The following is a 19816-nucleotide window of genomic DNA, read 5'->3' on the forward strand; positions in this document are numbered from 1 at the left end:
GAAAGGCACAGCATGTTCTGTCTGTCTAGGCAGAGCTCTTAGCATTTTCATAACGGTGCTCTCAAAACATATTTAAACAGAAGTACTGGGTTTGTACTGGCAGTGCTTTCTCTCTGCTCTCTGAATAGGGGTTGCTGAACAATCAGAAACCTTTCCCCAAAGGCTTAGCGTGCATTTCTACAGTTTTGATCCCCAGGCAAACCAACATGTCAGCATCCTCCAGTACTTGTGTTTCAGTTCTTGGTGCTGTTCCCTTTAAACAAAAAGTTAGTTCTTGCTCCTGGCTCATCTGTTCAATATAATGATTAGTCCTTAGGATCCTGATTTGGGAAAGATCTGTTTTAAGGAACAACTACCCCATTAGGGTGTCATAGGAAAAACATTAATTGATTGATTCAGCTGTGTACAAATCCCCTGTGCTCTGGAAGTTAAGGGGGCTGCTGAACTTAATTGCTTCTCAGTCTGCTCCTAATCTGCTGATAGCTGCTGCTCAGATGTGGAGTGGAATGACTTTACATATGAATGATAGAAGGGGTTATGATTTCTTTCTTCTTTTTTAGAAGTCAATTACTCTTTTTGCCTTTTTCTCAGCACAGGATGGTCTCAGAGCTAGGTAGGTGGCTTAGACTTAACTTGCTACTGGTTAGGCATGAGCCTTCCATGGTGAGCAGCTTCCAGCCTGTGCCTCCCTCAGGGGCAACACCTCCTTCTGTTTCTGGATGCCACCTTTTCTTGGCCACCAGGTAATGACAGACCTCATTTGTTACTGCAACTGGTGCATTGCTGTGCCAGCCACTGCTGTTTTTGTCTTGACAGAAGGATGTGGCTTGCAGAGGGAATAAGCATGTCTCAAAGAATGGCAGGGCTGCCTGGTGCCGAGGCACTGTCTGGGCGCTCCCAAGACAGCTGGAGTTAAAAGACCGAAATATCTCAATCCCTCTCCATCTGTGCTTAGAGAACTGATGTTGGGTGGATGATAGTCTCATTTTGCAGAAAGCTGAGACACGCTTACCAACTTTCATGGTGTCCCATACATTTGAATGGGATACTGGTGAGTTAAGGCAGGGTGTGCTATCTCCTTGCTCTACTAAATAGTGATACTCTTTAATTACATTAATTTAATTTCATGCTCTTTTGCAACAGAATTTTTTACTCTGGTGAATGCACTTGCAACACTTCAGTGGGTGTTTTACCCTCATAATTAGTAATTTTCACTGTTTCTTCACTTTGTAGCTACACCAATAACTTGCTGGTGCAGCGAAATGTTATTCAGAGGCAGTTTTTGCCCCTGTTTAATGCCCTTGTGTAAAAGGTGAGAACTGCGGTCTCGGAGGTATAGGACTTTTTAATTCATTCAGCCAATATTCAGTGTTCCCTGCATCAGTTTTCCACCATGAGGATAACTGGCTGGCCAAACCTGTCCTTTTGACACATCTATCAGACTGCTCTGGAAAGACTTTGAGTGTTTGTTTGTCTAAAATGTGACCAGTGTGAAGGCTGGCTCTCATGGATGTCTGCATTGAAGTGTGGTAACGCAGTTTTTGCCCACCTTTATTGAAACAAACCTGTAGGTACAGTTGAAACCTGCAGACGTTGTTGGAAGTACTTAAAATTTCAGAAAGTTCTGCAGGCAGGGCTGGGATGTGGTTTTGCTGTAATTCCTGAACAAGAACCTAGGCTGAGGTTTGGATGCAATAGGACCGTGAAAGGGTTACCGAGCAACTGCGTAGTAATAGTTTCTTTGCTCACATTGTTAAATAATTCTCATCCTTTTGTAACTACTGCATTTTCAATAGTATAGATGTATTTCCTCTTTAATCCACTGTGAAGTGCCATGTATCTCTCTGTACCTTGCTTTTAGTCAAAATGTCCTGAGGTGAATACATTTTTCAAGAGTCCATTTTGTTCTCTGATCCTGTTGCTCTGCCCAAGATCACTCTGCTCATCACCTTCTTGTTCCCATCACTCATGCCAGGACTTAAAAGTTAAAGTTCTTGTTAATTATCAGGAGAAGGTTTGAAAACAGACACATTCTCAAAAGCAAGTGATGATGTCATGTTTAGGTATGTTCCAACACAAAATTAAATCTCATCATGTTAATTAGAAAATTGCATCCTCATGTCCAGAAGTCAGAAATAGGTGAAGCTGGTGGTAACCCTTCACATGTCTGTTAAGCCTTGTTGTTAAGATTCTTTGAGCAATTAATGTGTTTAAAAATGCTATAATACTCCCAGGAAGAGTGGATGTTTCAGCATGCGGAATGCTGGGGCGATGTTGCTATGGCAGCCTTAGCCATGATTTCTGTTTCTTGTTAATGCCAAAACCTTTTTTTTTTCCTCCAGAATGTCCTGCATTTTACTTATTGATATACTTGATGTTTAAATGGTTCTTTACAAAGCAGCAAGACCATTTATCAGTAATTTTACTGCTTTTTACTAACTGCTAGTGCAGGTAATGCAATACCACTTTGCGTGGCACATACTATAAATACAGTCTAATCTAAAAGACTTCACTCAGTGCCATGGTGGCATGAGTCGATAGCCAGAGAGGCTGCTGTGAAATGTTTTTTTTTTAGTCAGAGTTGATAGGTTTTGTACCTCTTTGCAGGTGACTCTGAACATCATGTCTACCCTGGGGTACCAGCGCCTTCTTAACATGGTGCGGGGTACAGATGTCTCAGTATTTCTGTTCATGGCATGAAAACCAGATAGCCAGTAAAAAGGGTTGTTAAGCACTGCAACAGGTTGCCCAGGGAAGTAGTGGAGTCACCATCCCTGGAGGTATTTAGAAGACAGGGAGATGTGGGACTTCGGAATATGGATAGTGGTGGACTTGGCAGTGTTAGGTTAGTGGTTGGACTTAGTGATCTTAAAGGTCTTTTCCAACCTGTATCATTCTGTGATTCTGTAAGATAAACCTACCTCATCTCTGCAGAGGTTTAAAGGATGTAGTGGTGCTGCTCTCACCACCTGTTCTTCCACTTGACTGCAGCTATATCACTGCTGTGCAAGGCAGTGCTGAAGGCATTGCAGTGCTGCCTTGGTTTTGAACCGTCCTTGCCCAGTGGCTCACAGAAGTGAAGATGCTGCTCAGGGGTGATGGGAGCCATCTCTCTGGTGAGAGCCTGATCTTCCCCAGGATGCTATTAAGTGTAAAGTGTGACTGATCCCCAGCTAAGCAGAGATCTCATAATCGCATTTTATTCCTTCATGGGATTTTTCATGTTCTTTTTTGTCACTCATTGGTGCTGGTATGCCATGGTTTTGCTCCTATTATTAGAGCAAATCATATGTAAGGAGGAGAAATAACTGTTACTCATATATTTCAAGGATATTTTGGAAGTGTGCATGGTGACAAGGTAATAAGCTGTGCATTATTGGTCATAGTTCACCTCTTTCCCCTGTTTAAAATCTTAATTTGTCATCCTGGCAATAGCAAAACAACCTAAATATCCTCAAGTAAAGCCAGCAATGTCTTCCTCCTGCTTAGCTTGAGCCTGGCTTCCTTTTGGGGAGTTGGGGGATATAGAAGTGGTGCATGCCACCCTTCAGTCTGCCAACCCAGAGACAACTGGGCTGAACTGAGCATGGAATTCTCCTGGAGAGAAAAGCCTGCTAAAAAGGCAGTCAGAATGAAGATCATGTAGTCAGTGAGGGCCTGCAGTATCTGGCAGGATACCAGGATGCAAATACTTTTTCTTTAAAGACTTGATTTCTTGTTATGTGCAGACTCCAGGATTGATTCTGGAAGAGAAAAAGACTTCAGCAAGGATTCTGCTCTGTCCAGTGCCTAAAGGGGGCTACAAGAAGTCTGGAGAGGGGATTTTGACAAGGGCCTGTAGGGACAGGAAAAAGGGGAATGGGTTTAAACTGTCAGAGGGAGATTTAGATTAGATATGAAGGACAAGTTCTTCCCTGTAAGGGTGCCGAGGCGCTGGCACAGGGTGCCCAGAGAAGCTGTGACATTGTTCAAGGCCAGGTTGGACGGGGCTTGGAGCAACCTGCTCTAGTGGAAGGTGTCCCTGCCTATGACAGGGGTTGGAACTGGATGAGCTTTAAGGTCCCTTCCAACCCTCCAACACAAACCAGTCTGTGATTCTGTGATTTGCATCCAAATAAGGTTTTTATGTTTTTTTTCCTGGCTGAACATGCATTAATTTCCATTGTCACTTTGCCTATCTGTGCTACAAAGGAGTATGACCCTAACACAGGTAACATCAGAGGAGTAAGGGATCTTCACAGGGAGACAAGTGACTGCAGAGCACTTAGGCTAGAGTGCTGGAAGGGGACAGGAGCACATACGCAACCCTGGGTGGAAGGAGGAACGGAGGACCCTGGCAGGAGGTACAAAGGCACTGTGGAGCCAGCCCAAAGGATGAGGAGGGGGAATACCCAGGTCTGAGTGTGTTTCTGGGGTGGTAGAATATGGGGATTGGAGGGAGGAATCCTGTGGGAGAGGTGCTTCTTGCTTCTTGTCATTCTTGTCAGTGGGCAGTGATTTGCTCTTTAATGGAAATGGATATTTCCGTTCACTGCCACCCACTGCATGGGGAGGTAGAAGGCTTCCCTCTGAGCCGGAGCTGCCATCCTCGTGTTCTGCTCTGGCCTTGTTTCCTGGAGGAAGCTCTTGCTGGAAAGATATTGCTGGTATTGGGAATCAAAGATAGTTTTTCAAAAACCTCCAATAAAGTAAGTATTTCTATGTATCTATATATACCTATGCATACATATGTATATACCACAAACACTACATATATAACTAAAAATGACAGCATTGTAGTGTTTGCACTGAGCTGCCTGCTTTGAAACGGCTGCAAGTTAAGTGTTCAGCAGGAATAAGTGTTCTCCTTAACAAACTGCTGCTGGAGAGCTGCAGCAGACAAAGGAAATGAGGGTGAACTCCTGCTAGAACAGATTTCTTTTTTGTTAACACTAAATTGATCATTAAGCCCCTCTGGTGCCTTGAAACCTGCATGCAAAAAGAAGTGTGGAATGTTGAGCTTTCTGAAGGAATCCATGCACAAGCAGGTATAGGCTTTTCTCCTACTGTTTGGGGTACAATATCTTGGTAAATACTTGAAATTAGCATCTCTGTGCTCCCCTCAAGCAACATGTGTAGGGAGCCATAGCTGTAGAGCTCTTCTTCTTGGCTGCTGTTGAATTCAGGTGCTTGCTCCCTGAGGGTTTGCTTCTTGATACTGATACAAAAGTGTGTTTCTGGTGTTAAACACCAGTTAGCCACTCAGTTGGAAGGTAAACTGTGTAAGTGGGAGAAGAGGCGAGCTTGAGCAAGTATTTCTCAGGTCAACACTGTCCCATGAGGAAATAGATGAGAAAGACCTCAAAAAGAAGACCTGGTCTTTATGGACCAATGGCCTGAAAATTTATAGAATCATAGAATGGTTTGGATTGAAAAGGACCTTAAGATTATCCAGTTCCAACCCACTGCCACTGGCAGGGACAGCTCACACTGGATCATGTTGTCCAAGGCATGATCCAACTTGGCTTTGAACGCTGCCAGGGATGGACCATCCACCACTTCCTTGGGCAACCTGTTCTATATTTTATATAGAAACTAAAATATGTTTTCTTTAAGAAGCTGACAATCAAACAGGGAATTTGTTTAGCCTACATAAGGGCAGGTATTATCTTTGTCATAGAAGTTCAGCTTAAATGCTGGATGATGGAGCTTAAACCTGAAGCACAGATGCAGCCTGTGTTATAGCATATTAATTAGCTCTGATTATAGAGAGTGGTATTTGTGAATGTTGCTTCCTCCAGATCAAAACCCACTCTCTTGTTCCCTGCCCCCAAAATGAAACAGCAAAAATGAAAACAAGATGTTCACCAGGATGAAAACGCTCACTGACAGAGAAATGCTGGTGGTAGTGTGAATGGCTGTCATCTGGAGCTGGAGGATGTGTTAGGGAGGGTTTCTGCACTGCAGCAGTTTGGGATTGGTGCAGGTATAGAAACTTTGAGTTAGTGCTTTGAGATTGTGTGATATTTGAAAGAAGCACTAGGTGAAAGCTCCTGTGAGCTCTGGAGCTGGCCCTTGGGCAGTAAGAATGCTTGGAATTGGGAGGCCCAATGGATTGGGCCTCAATCAAGTGCAGACAGAGCTATGGTAGTGTTTTGTCCTCTGCTTACCATGAGAGCATGAAACATTTGGGCTCAGCACCTGGTTCAGCGATCCCCGGTGGGTGCTATTGGGACTACATGTGTCCCGCCCCCCAGAAGGCTTCAGGGTTGCAAAGACCACCTTGGGAGAGCCAAAGAAGGTGCAAATGGAACAGCCACACATTAGTCTTAAACCCGCTAAAGCTAAAACAAGTTTAAACCCCCTGTTTCTGATCCTTTCTACATGGCAAAAAACATGGCGAAGCAGGACGTGCTTGGCAATATTTAAGTTAGGCTGAAAGTTTTTAGAACTAAGGTAATCATAAAAGTGAAAGACAATTACTATAGGTCTTAAACAAGAATGCGAGTCAGAATATCTGTTTCAGCAGGAGGTCTCCAAACTGAATCAGACATTGTCATCCAGTGACCTTGGCTCCAGGAGGACCTCTGTATGGGTGTCTGTCCACCTTACCCTCTGGCTGATTGTTGCTTAGTGAGTGCGGCAGTGAAGAGCCATAAAAGTTTTAAGTAGTTAACATAGGCTTTTTTTGTTGTTGTTGCTCTTTACAGTGGTGATTTAAATTGGGAAAATGATCCACTGCAGAATCTTGGGGGTTGGAGTAGAAGTGACGTGCAGAATCTTCATGCTGTCAGCTCAGCCTGTTCGTACATATGCTGAGTGTGGCATATTTAACTACAGGTTAACTTAGGAGCTTGTAAGCTTTAAGGTTTTGTTGGTTTTTTTTAGTGTTTTTTTTTTAGTGTTTCATAGCAAAATATTAAGATAAAAATATTAAAATAACAAGTTTTTACACTTAAAATCTGTCATCCAGTTTTCCTGCCACTTCACATCACTTTGTGCAATTCTTGTGGGATAGCTGGTACTGTGCCAAGTTAAACTTGATTTCTGCTTTGGTTTGAAGCAAGGAAGGATGAAGACTATGGACTTGAAAGGAAAGGAAATATGCAGGGATAGAAGAATCACTATACTTGTCAGAATTCTCTGTTCAGAGGGGTAATTAAATCACAGTGCTCAATTGCCAGGAGCTCAGCTTAGTAATTTGCAAACCTGGTAAAAAAAAGGGAATGGTCACATAATTGCTCTTTGATTGTTCCTTTTTTTTTTTTTTTTTTACTCTTTTTAATTTTATCTTACTTTATTGGGTATAAGAAGGAGTGAGGAATGCTTATTTTGACAAAAAAGGACCTGATCTGGGGAGGTGGCCAAAACCAAGATGATGTCTGTACTCTTTAAATAGCACATCCTCTTTCTGTCTGCTTTTATGTGTATGCTGTTTTGTTGGTTTTTTTTCCATTCTGTTGCTTAAGTGACTTTGGCTATTTCTGTCTGAACCAAAATGTAATGTTTTCTCCCCTCTTTTGTTAGCTGCTTCGTGACAGAGTAAAAACTGGATGCGAGTTGTGCATTAGGAAGTGATTGATGTGTGCTTGTGCAGCTTGTGGCACTATGAGAAGCACTGGTGCTGATGTTTGCTAGAAGTAGATTGAAAAGGCAAGAAAATGAAATTGTGCTTCTGCTCAGAAAACCTGTTGTAAAACTGTGGGGCAGGAAGCAATTCCGCAAACAAAAACTCCACTTGTTTCTGCGGGACAAAATGAAGAGGTTTCTTCAAGGCCAGGTAGATGAGAATCCAAACCATGCTCATCACTGCCAGCTCTCCCCAGTGGAGATTGAAACGGACATGTTTGTTTGTGGAATGAAGAGGAGCTCAGCGAGCACTGAATTTTCTGCTGCTGGAGGGGACTTTCATCAGGATGGAGGACGTGATTCCAAAGGAGTGAGCGAAGTGTGTGTTGGCGAGGTGGAACTCAACTGGGATGGTTACGTGAAAATACCATGCTCAGTCCAACAGAACAAGAAGGACTTACAGGGAACTTCTTCTGATAGTACAATGCAGACCTCTTCTGAAAGAAAGGGCAGAGTGTCTGAGGGACAGGACCGTTCTTCCCTGAGCGTTACCATGAGCTGGAGCGAGGTAGCTGAAAGGCAGGATTACTTTCTCCAGGAAACCCCCACCACATACAAGAGTCGTAGACGGCAATCGAAAGATCGCTCAGCTGACGTGGTTGATTATATTGTTAAAGAGCTCCAGGGAATAAGTCGCATCCAGACAGAGATTGCAGAGCTCCGGGAGCATCTCACGTTGATAAAAGGCTCTGTGGATGAAGTCTCCAGCTGTGTGGACACGGTCTTGAGTGAGATAGAAGGCCTGCAAAGTGGTTCCGCAAGCAAAACCCAGGGTACACATGCTCGGGAGTCAAGTAAGGAGGCACACAAGGAAGAGCCAGTGTTGTATTTTTATGGCATCCCAGAAGAAGATGGTGAGAACACACTAGAGCTTATCTGTAACTTCTTGTCTGAATATCACTGTTTCAATGGTATCCAGTACAGTAAGTATATAAAAGATGCTTATAGATCAGATATTGGAAAAGGCAAGCCACTAACGCCAAGACCAGCAGTTGTGAAACTTGTCAGTTGTGAACAGAGAGACTTTATTTTACAGAAGTCTGCCCTTCTGCAAAGCTCAGGGGTCCGGGTTGCTACCAGTGAAGAGCAGAAGCATAAGAGTGGCCAAAGGGGCCACAAAACAGATTCAGTCTCTTCACAGGCTGGCTTCAAGAAGAACCATCGCAGCTCAGTGGATCCTGATGGAGGTGGGCACCTTCGAACGGACTCAGGCCAGGTTAAGAATAAAAGCACGAGCAAGAAAACACAGTGTGTAGGGGAGAGACTTGATTCTGTGCAAAAATCAACCTTGACTAAGAAAAGCAATTTGGTGCCTGAAAGTGGGAAGGAAGCACAGTCAATAAGCTGCAGTGAGCATCCTTCAGATGACAGTCATCACCAGGCCCTTCATGAATCTCTGCAAAATCCTCAGGTGAGCAGTTTGACCAAATCAAGTGATGGAAATTACTGCTGCTCATCTGACTCTTCAGGCCATGCAAGCCAGATATCTGCTTCAAGCAATAGCAGCGAGCACAAGCTTGACACTGAAAGTATCACTGAGAATTGTTCTTCCATTCTAGATAAAGATGAAGGGATAACCACAGAAGAGATTGACATAGATGGTGATAACCCATGCAAACTCACCGGTGTGGAGAAAGCTGATATTCAAAGAGAAGATGTTTCTAGTGGGGTGACAACTATTAGCTATGATCATACAACAGATGAAATGGCTGACAGTAGTGACAGTTTGAAGGATATGATCCAAATGGACCTGAATGATCAAGATCCAACTGATCAGGTCTTTAGGGATGTCCTGGAAAATTCCCAGTATTTCCTTGACCATTCCCGGGACAACATTGATCTTGTAGACATGAAGTTTTACACTAATAAGCTTGGGAAAGCTATTCATCACTTCAGGTCTGCTCTGCAGGTGGTGTTTCACAAACTGGAGACAAGCGATTCTGAAGCCCTTCTGGAAGATGATAGTGGCTTACAGATGGATGATGACAATACACTGATGCTGACCAGTTCAGGTATGTGTGGCAGCTCTGACAACTTTGCCGAAACCCCTCCTAGTCAGTCCTCTGAGAGCCAGGCAAACACAACTGCCAACAGTGAAGCATCTGGTCAGATGCAGCTTGTTCCTTCCAGCCTTTCCTCTGTTCCACATGAGCCTCCCGTTTCCAGTGCGATGCCATCTTCCGAGTGTGAAATCCCGGCTGGGCAACGCTTACCTCCTGAGGAGCTGGGGGGAGATGTGAACTCTCTACCTGAGCCAGCGAAGGACTGCAGACCGATGAGCCTCGACAAGGTTTGCGCAGAGACCATCTACCTGAACAAATGCATCAACAATTTCAAAAATGTGCTGAGGGAAAAGAGACAGATGCGTAGGAGACTCTTAAAAGAATTAGCACAGGAAGGAAACTGGATTTCTGCTGAGGAGACAAATTCAGGTAAACCAAAACAATGCTTTTAAGGAGTTGTCAAGGTGTGATATTTGTGCAGCCAGTAGTCAAAACCTCACTCTGTGGGTGGACAGTTTATTAGAAGTTATGAGGACATAGTTATGAACACAAGACATGGTGCTGTGCAATGGTACGGACCAACCTTCTCTTCACTCCCCCCTCCCCCCCCCCCCCCCCCCGAAAATTTATTGTTTAACACACTGAAATGCAAGTTACCAAACTTCACCTCTTTTCTTTCTTTTACTTTGAGGGAAAGAGAGTGATTTGTAGTGCATTTTCAAAATAGCAGGTGTTAAGTTTTTTCGTCATAATTCGTGACTTAGTTTCTTGTTAAATATAATAGTTAAGACATGTGATAACAAAGTGTGCCTCTGAGCTATAAGTAGCCAGACTTGCAGTTTTGAGAGCTGAGTGGATCCAGACTTCAACTGGCTCCATCACGAAGTGGGAGTTCTCAATGTTTCATCACTGCTAGATGTCAACCTAATAGAGACCTTTAAGAACAAAAATAAAGAAGTTGACACCTGTGTTTTTGTATTGTTTCTATAACTTGTCCATGAGATGAGAAATCTTCCATTTCAGTGGAGCTATATCCCTTGCTGCCAGCATAGGTACTGAAGTGTTTGACCGCAGCAGATGTGGGCTTATCCAGCCATAAAAGAGTGCTGGTTAACCCATTCATGAGGATGTGGGAGGTAGAAGTGACTGACATGTTTTGATGAACCATGTTTGATAGGCCTTGATTTGGTAAAATGAAACCTAACCTTGAAGTGTAGGTCCATCTGCCCTCTCCCTCTCCAAACTTCCTTGGTGTCATATCCAAATTGCTGCACAGTAAAGGGAAAAGGCTTTGTTTTAAGAGTGGAAAATATTGGAACTACAGCTTGAAATCTTTACATCGTTATTGTGAACCTCCTTGTATTAAATACTTGCACTTTTCTCCCTGCAATCATGAAAGCTAGTCAGAATAATCAGAGTGCTCTTTTTCTCTCTGAAAGAGTTGTCTCATTCCAAGTGTCTTTTCCAGCAACTGTGCTTTTGATGTGAAGAAACAATCTGTCAATCTATATTTGACTTCTGTACCAGTGACCTTCTCAGTTATGCAGATCATAAAGCTTGTAATCAGCTCTTTGCTTTCTTAACTTTGTATGAGGTCCTTAGAACGGAAGTTGATTCAAACAATAGGTTGTTAATGAGGGAAACACGAGGATTTGTTAGCAGGCTTGGCACAGACACATATGTATTTTTGAGTTTGAAGGGAATGTTTAGATTACTAAAACATGGCTAGTATATGCCTTAAAAAAAAAACGAAAAAGAAAATCGGAAAGCTATTTTTACTTTCTGTTAATTCTTTCCCTGGTTTTAGGCAGTGTTTGCATAGTGCTTAAGTCCTGGACATAAGTCCTAATTTTAGGACCTGAGGAAATGCACAGTGGGTTAGCATTTGCCACAGTGCAGCAGAAACACTGAAATAACCTATTTCTGAATGTGAGAGGAGGCTGCTCATCTCAGCAGAGTTTGAGCAATACAGGCATGTTCACAAGGCGAGAAGTAGCCAGAACAGTTGAAAAGGAGGAGGAGGAGGATCACTGCTGGATCTAGTACCCTAGAGCTGGCTGCAGGGTGGATTGGCATTGCTGAGTCTCCCTGGTTCAGTCCTCCTGAATATCCTGCAGTGATGTGACAAAGAGTTGATTGATGCTTGTGTGACACCAATGTGAAGTTGTATCTGTATGTTAAATATGACAACTGAAGTTCCAACAGTAAGTACGGGATGAAATCACAATGTAAGAAATGTGCTCTGAGAGACAGCAGAAGTCTAAGGGAGTCAAGGGCAGTGGAAAACACTGGTTAAGGGATAAGAAATGAGAGAACCTGGGGAAAAAAAAAGCCTGGAGGAGCTGTCAGGAAGCAAAGCAGCTCAGACCACCAAAGCAAGGCAGGCGAGCTGGGAAGAGCATGCCTGTCCCGAGCAGAGGTTAAGGGATACAATCAACACAGCAGTGCTCATGAAGGATGAGTGAGTGGAAAAGGATCCAGCAGGCGAATAACCACTAAGCTGTAGCGAGAGCAAGAGAAGGGGAAGACAGTATTGCAAAGGGCTGTAGAGCAGGGCAAAATTAATCGGGTACTCATTCAAATTGAAATAGGCTTGTTTTGGCATGCATTTCTGAGAAAGGGAAGCAACAGTTTTATGTGCTTCTTCACTGTACTCAAAGTAAGTTTGAGCCAAGCTTTTATATTCTTCCTTTGGGAAAAAGATCATGCTCCATGCAAGGGAAGGTTGTTGGTTTTGCTTTTTTTTTCTCAGCTGCAGATGAGTATATATATAACCTTCTTTAAAATATGTATTTGTTCTTAATAGGATGTTAAGCTTCTGGGTCAGGTCCATTGAAAACTCAGTTCTGCCTACTGGCTTTTTGCTTCTGAGCCTGAATGATCACTGTTGTTACTCACACCCACTTGAAAGTTCAGTTCAAGGTATTTTATTAAGTGTGTTTGGCAGCAGTCTGCAGCGAAAGAATGGATGATAACTTTGAAGGTGTTGGTAAATCTGTGTATTTTGGTGAATCAGAGATAGGATGCGCTATCATAAAAGTTTAAATTATTTATAGCTGTACACAGATGCAAATTATCAGAACAATTAAGAACTTGGCAGATGCTTATAAGTAATTGTGTTTAATTTGAAGTCCAAAGGGAAAAACTAAAATATCTGCTGAAAATCTAAGCAAGTTTTTAAAGTTTTAATCCAAGAAAAAGGGGAAATAAAGTCCCCAGCATAAGTGAAGTTGAAGACAGTTGGATTTTGTGTACGTTTAAAAGAAGCCCTGAAATGACAGAGATTTTTGCAGATGTTATTTGACTACTCAAAAGTGGAATGGTGAAATAATTCTGCAGTCGGCCTGTATAACTGAATTAGTCACCACTGATGGTTCTGTGAGCACACCTGCTTTAATGAAAGATAATCTGAAGATTTTACATCTGTGTCTGCAGTTGCTCAGAGCTTTACCAAACCTTGTATTTGGCCTGAAACTGTCCCTAACAGCTTTAAAATGAAGGGGCTCAGAAATAAAAGACATGCATGGAATTTATGCCAAAATAATCCTCTTTTTTTATTTTCTTTGAAAAAAAAATGAGTGTAATGCAAGATTTACTGCTTTCTGTTTCTATGAAAATAAGTTTGACCTATATTTCGGAAACTCTAGTGCCCTCAGGCCTTAAAATTTGGCAGTGGTAGTCTGTGTCAAGGATTTTTTTCTGTGGAAAATCAACCCCAAATGAGCCAAGTGAATAAGCTTTTGAAAAATGTGTAGTTTGCATATGCTCACTGGTAGCTTGCTACAGTTGAGCTGTTGTGCTGCCAGAGACTCCATCTGTCCTCAGTGTTTTCCAGCCGGGGGCTAAAGCAGGGTTTTCCCTGCTCGGCATGACTGAGAGCCATGGCAGACCTGAGAGGGGACACAAGTCCAGGTCTTCTGCATCTCCTGCTCTGTGAGACTTCACAGGAGACATCAGGAAGGAATCTGGTTCAAATACAAACACAGGAATGACGGAAGTCTGTATCTGCCTGGGACAAGCTGAAACAACCCCAGGGACCACCTCAGGAGAGATGGGGTTTGAAGGATTTGGGGTGAGAAGGACAAAACCAGTGGAAATAGGTCTGCCCGGGTGAGGTTTTGCCGAACAGAATGGGATGGGCGGGGGGATTGTACGGAAGGTGACTTCAGAGGGGAACAGACAGACATGACAGCGCCCAAAAAAGCATGTTCCCATCAGAGTCTGGGATGGACCCCAGATTTGCTCAGCTTCTCCAGGTTGGCAGGTCTGTGCGGAGCTGACTGTCAAATCACGGCACTCCTGCAGCACCGGCTGTTGCGCAGAGCATGGCAACATCCTTCCGCTTGCGTTTTCTCCCCCATTAGCTCATGAAGGAGAGGCCCACAGGGCAGTCCGGAGGCTTTCCTCCCTGATGAGCATCCACGCAGGCATGTCTTAAGTTGGAAAGTAGGGGTTTTATTTTAGCTACAATCCAGCACTTCATTTGCTGAAGTGATTTGACTTCTCCTCAGTGATTGAGTCAAAATAGCTGCTCTATTTTCCTGTCTTAGTGATTGCATGTGTGTAATTACACCCATACAGACAGTAACTTCAAAAACTATTTTTGCTTTTAAACCAATTTGAGTGGCCCTTGTTGCCATGAAGATATTCCTTCCCCTCCATCTTTCATATGCAAATGAGTAGTATGATTCTCCTATGCAGATATAGAATTATCTGATTGGAAGACTTACTTAAAAAATATCGCGCCTGTACCGGAAGTTTTGAGTATGACTCTCATATAACTTTACTAGCCATGAAATTGCCTATCCATAAACATGAGATTTAGTGTAGGAGGCTTCTGGATTTTTATTTCTTTTTTTTTTTTCCTTTTTCTCAGAGGAGGATTGCCTAGATTTATAAACCCAGAAAGTATTTCTCTGCATTATGGTATCTGCAAAAGCAAAATGTGTTCTGTGGGAGCTACCAGTTTCCTCATAATGGGTAAAATGTACAGGGGGCGAAGAGGGAAGGAGAGGGGATGCTTAAGATGCAGGCAGTGGATGCAGTCAGGGAGGCAAGAAGGGAAAAGATCTGTTCCTCTCTGTAATAAAGACAGGTTCTCTTTACAGTATGGTAAATAGCAGCTCTAATTCTGTATGAAGATTACTTGAGTTTATAGAACAGGAACTGTGACTCTAAAAAGCATCTCTCAAAAGTATATATTCTAAATGCATGTGCAGTTATGGATAAAATTTGATTAGTTTAACTTGAGATTAGTTGCTAGAGATTAACTAACTGGTGTACCTCCCAGGAAGCACATGGGAAAACTCTCCGCTGCACAAGTGTTGTATCAACTTGAGGCGTATGTTTACCCTACTTTCTGAAATCATTTTACAGAGCTCATGGCAGAAATCTGGTCTATTAACTTTTTTTCCTCTCCTTCTCTTTTTTCTTCACAGAAGGAGGTAGAGGAGAGCTCCAGGTTGTACGTGTTGTCCCTTGTAACCAGCCTCTCTTCCTGAAATGCCTGTGTGTGCATGCCTTGTCTTCATGCAGCTAGTTGTTCCCACTGAGGCGCTGAGATTCAGTTTAGCATGTTATGGTTGTTGAGGAATCGCTAACACCGTGTATGCATTAAGAGTCTGTTCAGTGCTTAATACCTTGTACAAAGAGGAAAACAAGAATGCTTGAAGTGATCTCCGTTCGGTGCTCTGTGGGGTGTGCGTAATGTGCCCAGGCACCGTGTTAGCAGAGTACAAGCTGTTTATCTTTCTAGTCGTCCTTTTTATGAATAGTGTTTAAACCAAGTATTTCCTCATTTTCCGTCAGCTGTATTACTTCATTCCATCTCTGTCTGTCTGGTTTGCACATTTACAGCAATTACGGTAAAAAGTACCACTCTGAGATTAAGCAGGACTGTGGATGCTGGGAGCTGTCTGCTGCAGATCCTTTGCCTTTTTAGCTAGCTACAGGCTGCTCCTTGCTTTGAGCAGGGCTGTGTGCCCCACAGAAAGGGCAGGACTTTTCCTTTAGTATCTACAGCTATTACCTCTCCACTCAGGGGGTGGCTGACTCTCTGCTTATCACTCTGTGGACAACAGGTAACTCTCCTAAGAGGATACACAGAATTGTTTTGTTGACTGCTGTGTAACATCCTGTTTTGTGTTTGCAACTGTACCTCATATAGAGAAGTTTCTGGCTCTTAGGTTGTCAGCTGTTGTATTTTTTTGAATCTATGCTATGTGGGTTCAGTGCCTGCAGTGCTTCTGCCTCTCCCTTAGTTGTATGAATCAGCCCAGATCAGCTTCCTGGAGTATGCTGAACGTTGCATGGCTTCTGGCCTCCATGCAGATCTCATCCTTTGAGTTCGATGAATTTGCATTTCTAAGCTTTATTGGCTCATGTATCAGCAGTTTTGTTTCATTCTTACCGGTAAATGTCTGTCCCTTAGTGCTTTTTCAGGCATGCAGAGATACCTGGTGTCAAATATTGGCGTCAAGTTCTGTCCTCTTCTGGCTTCAGTGCAAAAACACCACAGCCTCCTTTCAGCTGCTCATCTGGCAGCTGGAAAATTGGTACTGGAAGATGTATCAGGTGGAAGGAGCTTCCTGTGGGGCTCTTCAGTAATTATCTAAATTGACTTTCTTGCAGAATATGGAATGTAGAATGAATTTCAAATAATCCCTTGGCTTGTTGCAGCCCTGGATTCCATGTAAAACATAGTGTAGTTGGTCAATGAAGACATTGAGCTACAAGTCTGACTAGTGTAATTGGGATGATTTAGTTCAGACTAATTCTGCTAATAACCCTGAAGAAATGTTCTAATTAGGCATGACCAGAAGTTTAATTTAGACAGTGAAACAGATGCTCCTTGTTTTAGCCTGATTCAGATTAATCTATAGCTAAATTGAGGCCTTGAGGTTTAATAATGAAGCATGGTATCTGAAAACAAGCTGGGATGATTTTCAAAACAAATAAAAAATCATTATTAGTATTTTGTTATCTGTTTAAGCAAATCATCTTTCCATGGTTTACATCTGTATTTTATCTAAGAGGGTAATGTGCTCGACACAGTACTTAAATGTGATGGAAAGTTACATTGTGAGAAAGCCTTTTATGCGGAGGGATGGATTTATGTGGAGAGGGCTAAGAGAGCTGAGGATGTTCTTCCTTATTCTTGTGCTGCTCCAGACTTGGTGATTTATTTATTCATTTATTTATTTTATGCCTCTGTCCATCTTATGGAATTCCTCCTCTACAGAAGTATGTGATTGTTCTGTCCATTAAAGCATCATGTGTATGAGATGAACTGTGACATTTGTGAATTGCAGCTTGGTTAAATAATTTCTGAAGTTACTTTTAAGCCTAGCTGCTGCTTTTCCCAACTAAGTGAAAACTCCTGTTTGTTTCATTTTCAGGCTTCATCAAACATTGCCTTCTCTATCATTGAATAATGTGCCTTAAATGATCATGTCTGTTGATGTGTTTAATCCAGGGTATTAATCTTTGCTATTTTGTCACAAGTGTTATTTTGCTAACTGTTTCTTGCCTGAGAAGAAACTTTAATTACATGGAAAAGGCCTTTCAGCCACTCACTGCAGCATGCTTTACTGTGAGTGAATATACTGCATTACTACGGTAACAGGCACTTTGCCAGCTGAAGATACTTGTTGGACAGTAGGTGTAAAACTGTCGTCCATCAGCATCAGAAATAAAACAAAATTGAATAGAGATGTGGTGGGCTATTTTGTTTACATGTTTGCTTCTCCATCTTATCAGTGCTGCTTTATGTGCTTACTTACTAAAAATTAAGATGAAAATTAAGTGATCAAGTGACAGATCTGTTCAGAGAAGTAAAGCATAAGCCAGCAAAATGCTTTCTGTGACAGGCAGCATGGGGATGTCCAAGTGTTCAATGTGTCTACTTTCACAGTTGTTCCAGTGGTGTTCTCATCTGCCTGTTGTTCGCTTGCCCAGGCCCTGAGCAAGCCATGCTCTCATCAGGGGCTGAACTTAAACAGATCCATGGCTGATGACAAGATCCAGAGCACCTACGGGAGCCCTCCTGGGTCCTGCTTTCAGAAAGTGGGGAGCTCCTGAGCTGCAGAAAATCCACTGAACAGCATTGCCATTTGCCTTTTTTAAAGGAGTAGGGATACATGGAGTGTTCCTACCCACAACAGTGGTGTAAACTATGGATTGTTTTGTTTAACTGGCACTCCCAGAGGTGTCTGAACCCTGTTAACACTCATGCCAACACTCATAGGTAATTCAGCCTCTGGTTCTTTGACTACATGAGTTGGTGCAACAAGGACCTGCATAGGACTTCTTGGTGACTGCCACCCCTCTGCCACTACGTCATATATAAACTGCCCAACTTCCTTCATTAAAACCGGTTAGGTGTGGTGTCTCCTTCTCCTTTTGAAAGGCTGTCTGGACTATCATGGTGAGACACCTTCAAATTTTCATCCTCTGTTTATGTTTAGCTGCAGTTCGTCCATACAATATGTCTATTGAATAAGCACAGGAAAAGGTGCCTTTTGTTGGCGTAAGCTGTCCTGGTCTCCTCCTATAATATTGTGTTTAAATCGTCATACTGCTTTGCCATTTTCCTTTGTAAATTCTTTTTACCTTGATATAGAATAAAAAGATTGTATATACCTTTCTGAAGGAGCCTTCCCAGCACAGTACAGAGGCATTTATGGGTTTACTTTTACAGAGACATTCCACTGGACATGCTCTATGGATTATGTTTTCTCCTTAAATGGCTCACAGATTGTCTTAGTGGCTCGTTGCCAGTGTGATGACTAGAAGTAAAGTCTGTTGTCATGTGCTTCTCCACTGAGGAGCACCTCCTGTGTGGTCAAATTCACGGCAGGCTTTAGGGCTTTGACCTTGCCATTTCTACCATGTTTAATCCTCTGTTGTTGCAGTCTTTGCTGCCATCAGTTCTTTCCACTCACCATCTGAGTTCTGTATCAATAATTCTCCTGTGTTTGTCATCAGCAGATTTTATCAGCAGATCCTGCTTACTCCCACTAGCATCCTCATTGCGTTGTCCGTGGCTGGCTCAGTTACAGTTACTTGTTTATCCACCCTAAAGCTCCCCACTCCTTCTCGGCTTATCCGGCCTTATTAACGTCACATGGCATTGCATCAAAAGTTTTTTGTTGAAATGAGAATTCAGTTGATAATTCATTTTACAGTGTAAAGAAAAATAGTTTCTTTGTTGAACAAAACCCCCATGTTTTCAAAAGTGGTGTGCCATGTGTTGCATTTTTTTCCTGTTTTCCAATTGCCTCCATGTTAATTCTTTCCTTCGTGTTTGTTCTGAAGACTTTCAAGCTGCTGAAGTCAATAATGAGCCTACACTAGTCTAGATCACATTTCCCTCCTTCCCCCACACCTTAACTGTGGGTGCTGCATTGGCTTTTCTATAGTCTCAAAGCATCAGCCCTCTTTTGATGGAAGTCAGGTGCTGCTTCTCTTGGCATTTTCTCAGGGAGGATGCTGCCTGGAGCAAATTACCTCTTTACTTTCAGCAGGTGATAACTCCTGTTTACACACAACCATCACCTCCTTGCCCCTGCATCAATACTGTCACTTACTGAAAGCTCGCTCTTTTGGTTTGTGCGGTTGCACCCTAGAGAAGCTCTTTCTCTTCTCTTGTTTTTATTTGTAGGTATAAAAGGCTTGGCAAAAGTAATTAAAAGTAAATGAGAACAAGTACACTTTACCTGGACTGTCAACAATTTGTACTTGGCATGTCTCAAAATCTGGGAGATGATGGAGGTTTGTTTCCTGATAATGTTTTCTGCTCTTCCTTTCATCCACACTCCCAGCTGTTCTCCATTGACTCATGGTTGCCTGTAGGAAATGGTTATTGCTTAATTAAGTAAACAACTCTCCCTGGATCTTCTTCCCTTGAACAGGTCTTCTGATGCTCTTGTGGTCTCCAGGCTTCAGTGTTGCCCATGATATTTGTAGTACTTTTATGTCTCAAATATTGGTCACTTGTACTTTGAGTTTCTCAGATAAACTGATTGAAAACCCTGTCACACTAATTGCTTCTGCCAGCAAATGTTGCCACGTTTGTATTTGTCATTCTCTGTCATTCAGTACAGTTGAACTGACTGGATTTAACCTCAGTCCAGTATAAAACGTTGTTCCATTTAGGTTTGCTTTCTAGCCACAGCTCTTCCAAGTGTTCGAAGGTGAAAGTCCTT

General features: G+C 42.6%; 1 protein-coding gene across 9 annotated transcripts in view; it reads left to right on the top strand.

The window, feature by feature from the left end:
* Positions 1-19816, top strand: part of UNC13B (unc-13 homolog B) — a 212763-nt gene that overhangs the window by 103504 nt on the left and 89443 nt on the right. Inside the window, exons 1-3 of one of the 9 annotated variants that reach the window (XM_061477268.1) lie at positions 9528-9620; positions 9739-10040; positions 15050-15072. The exons of 3 other annotated variants lie outside the window; for them this stretch is intronic. In XM_061477268.1, the coding sequence (XP_061333252.1) occupies positions 9779-10040; positions 15050-15072 (285 nt within the window). In that variant the 5' untranslated portion in view covers positions 9528-9620; positions 9739-9778. Of the gene's footprint in view, positions 1-6545; positions 10041-15049; positions 15073-19816 lie in introns of those variants that run through there. 5 more of the 9 variants (XM_061477261.1, XM_061477264.1, XM_061477262.1 and 2 more) reach the window with 5 other exon arrangements.

This window comes from Pezoporus flaviventris, unplaced genomic scaffold, assembly GCF_033815535.1.
Source record: "Pezoporus flaviventris isolate CSIRO_AGI_PZ_B2104156 unplaced genomic scaffold, CSIRO_AGI_Pfla_v1 ptg000100l, whole genome shotgun sequence".
Classification (NCBI taxonomy): domain Eukaryota; kingdom Metazoa; phylum Chordata; class Aves; order Psittaciformes; family Psittacidae; genus Pezoporus; species Pezoporus flaviventris.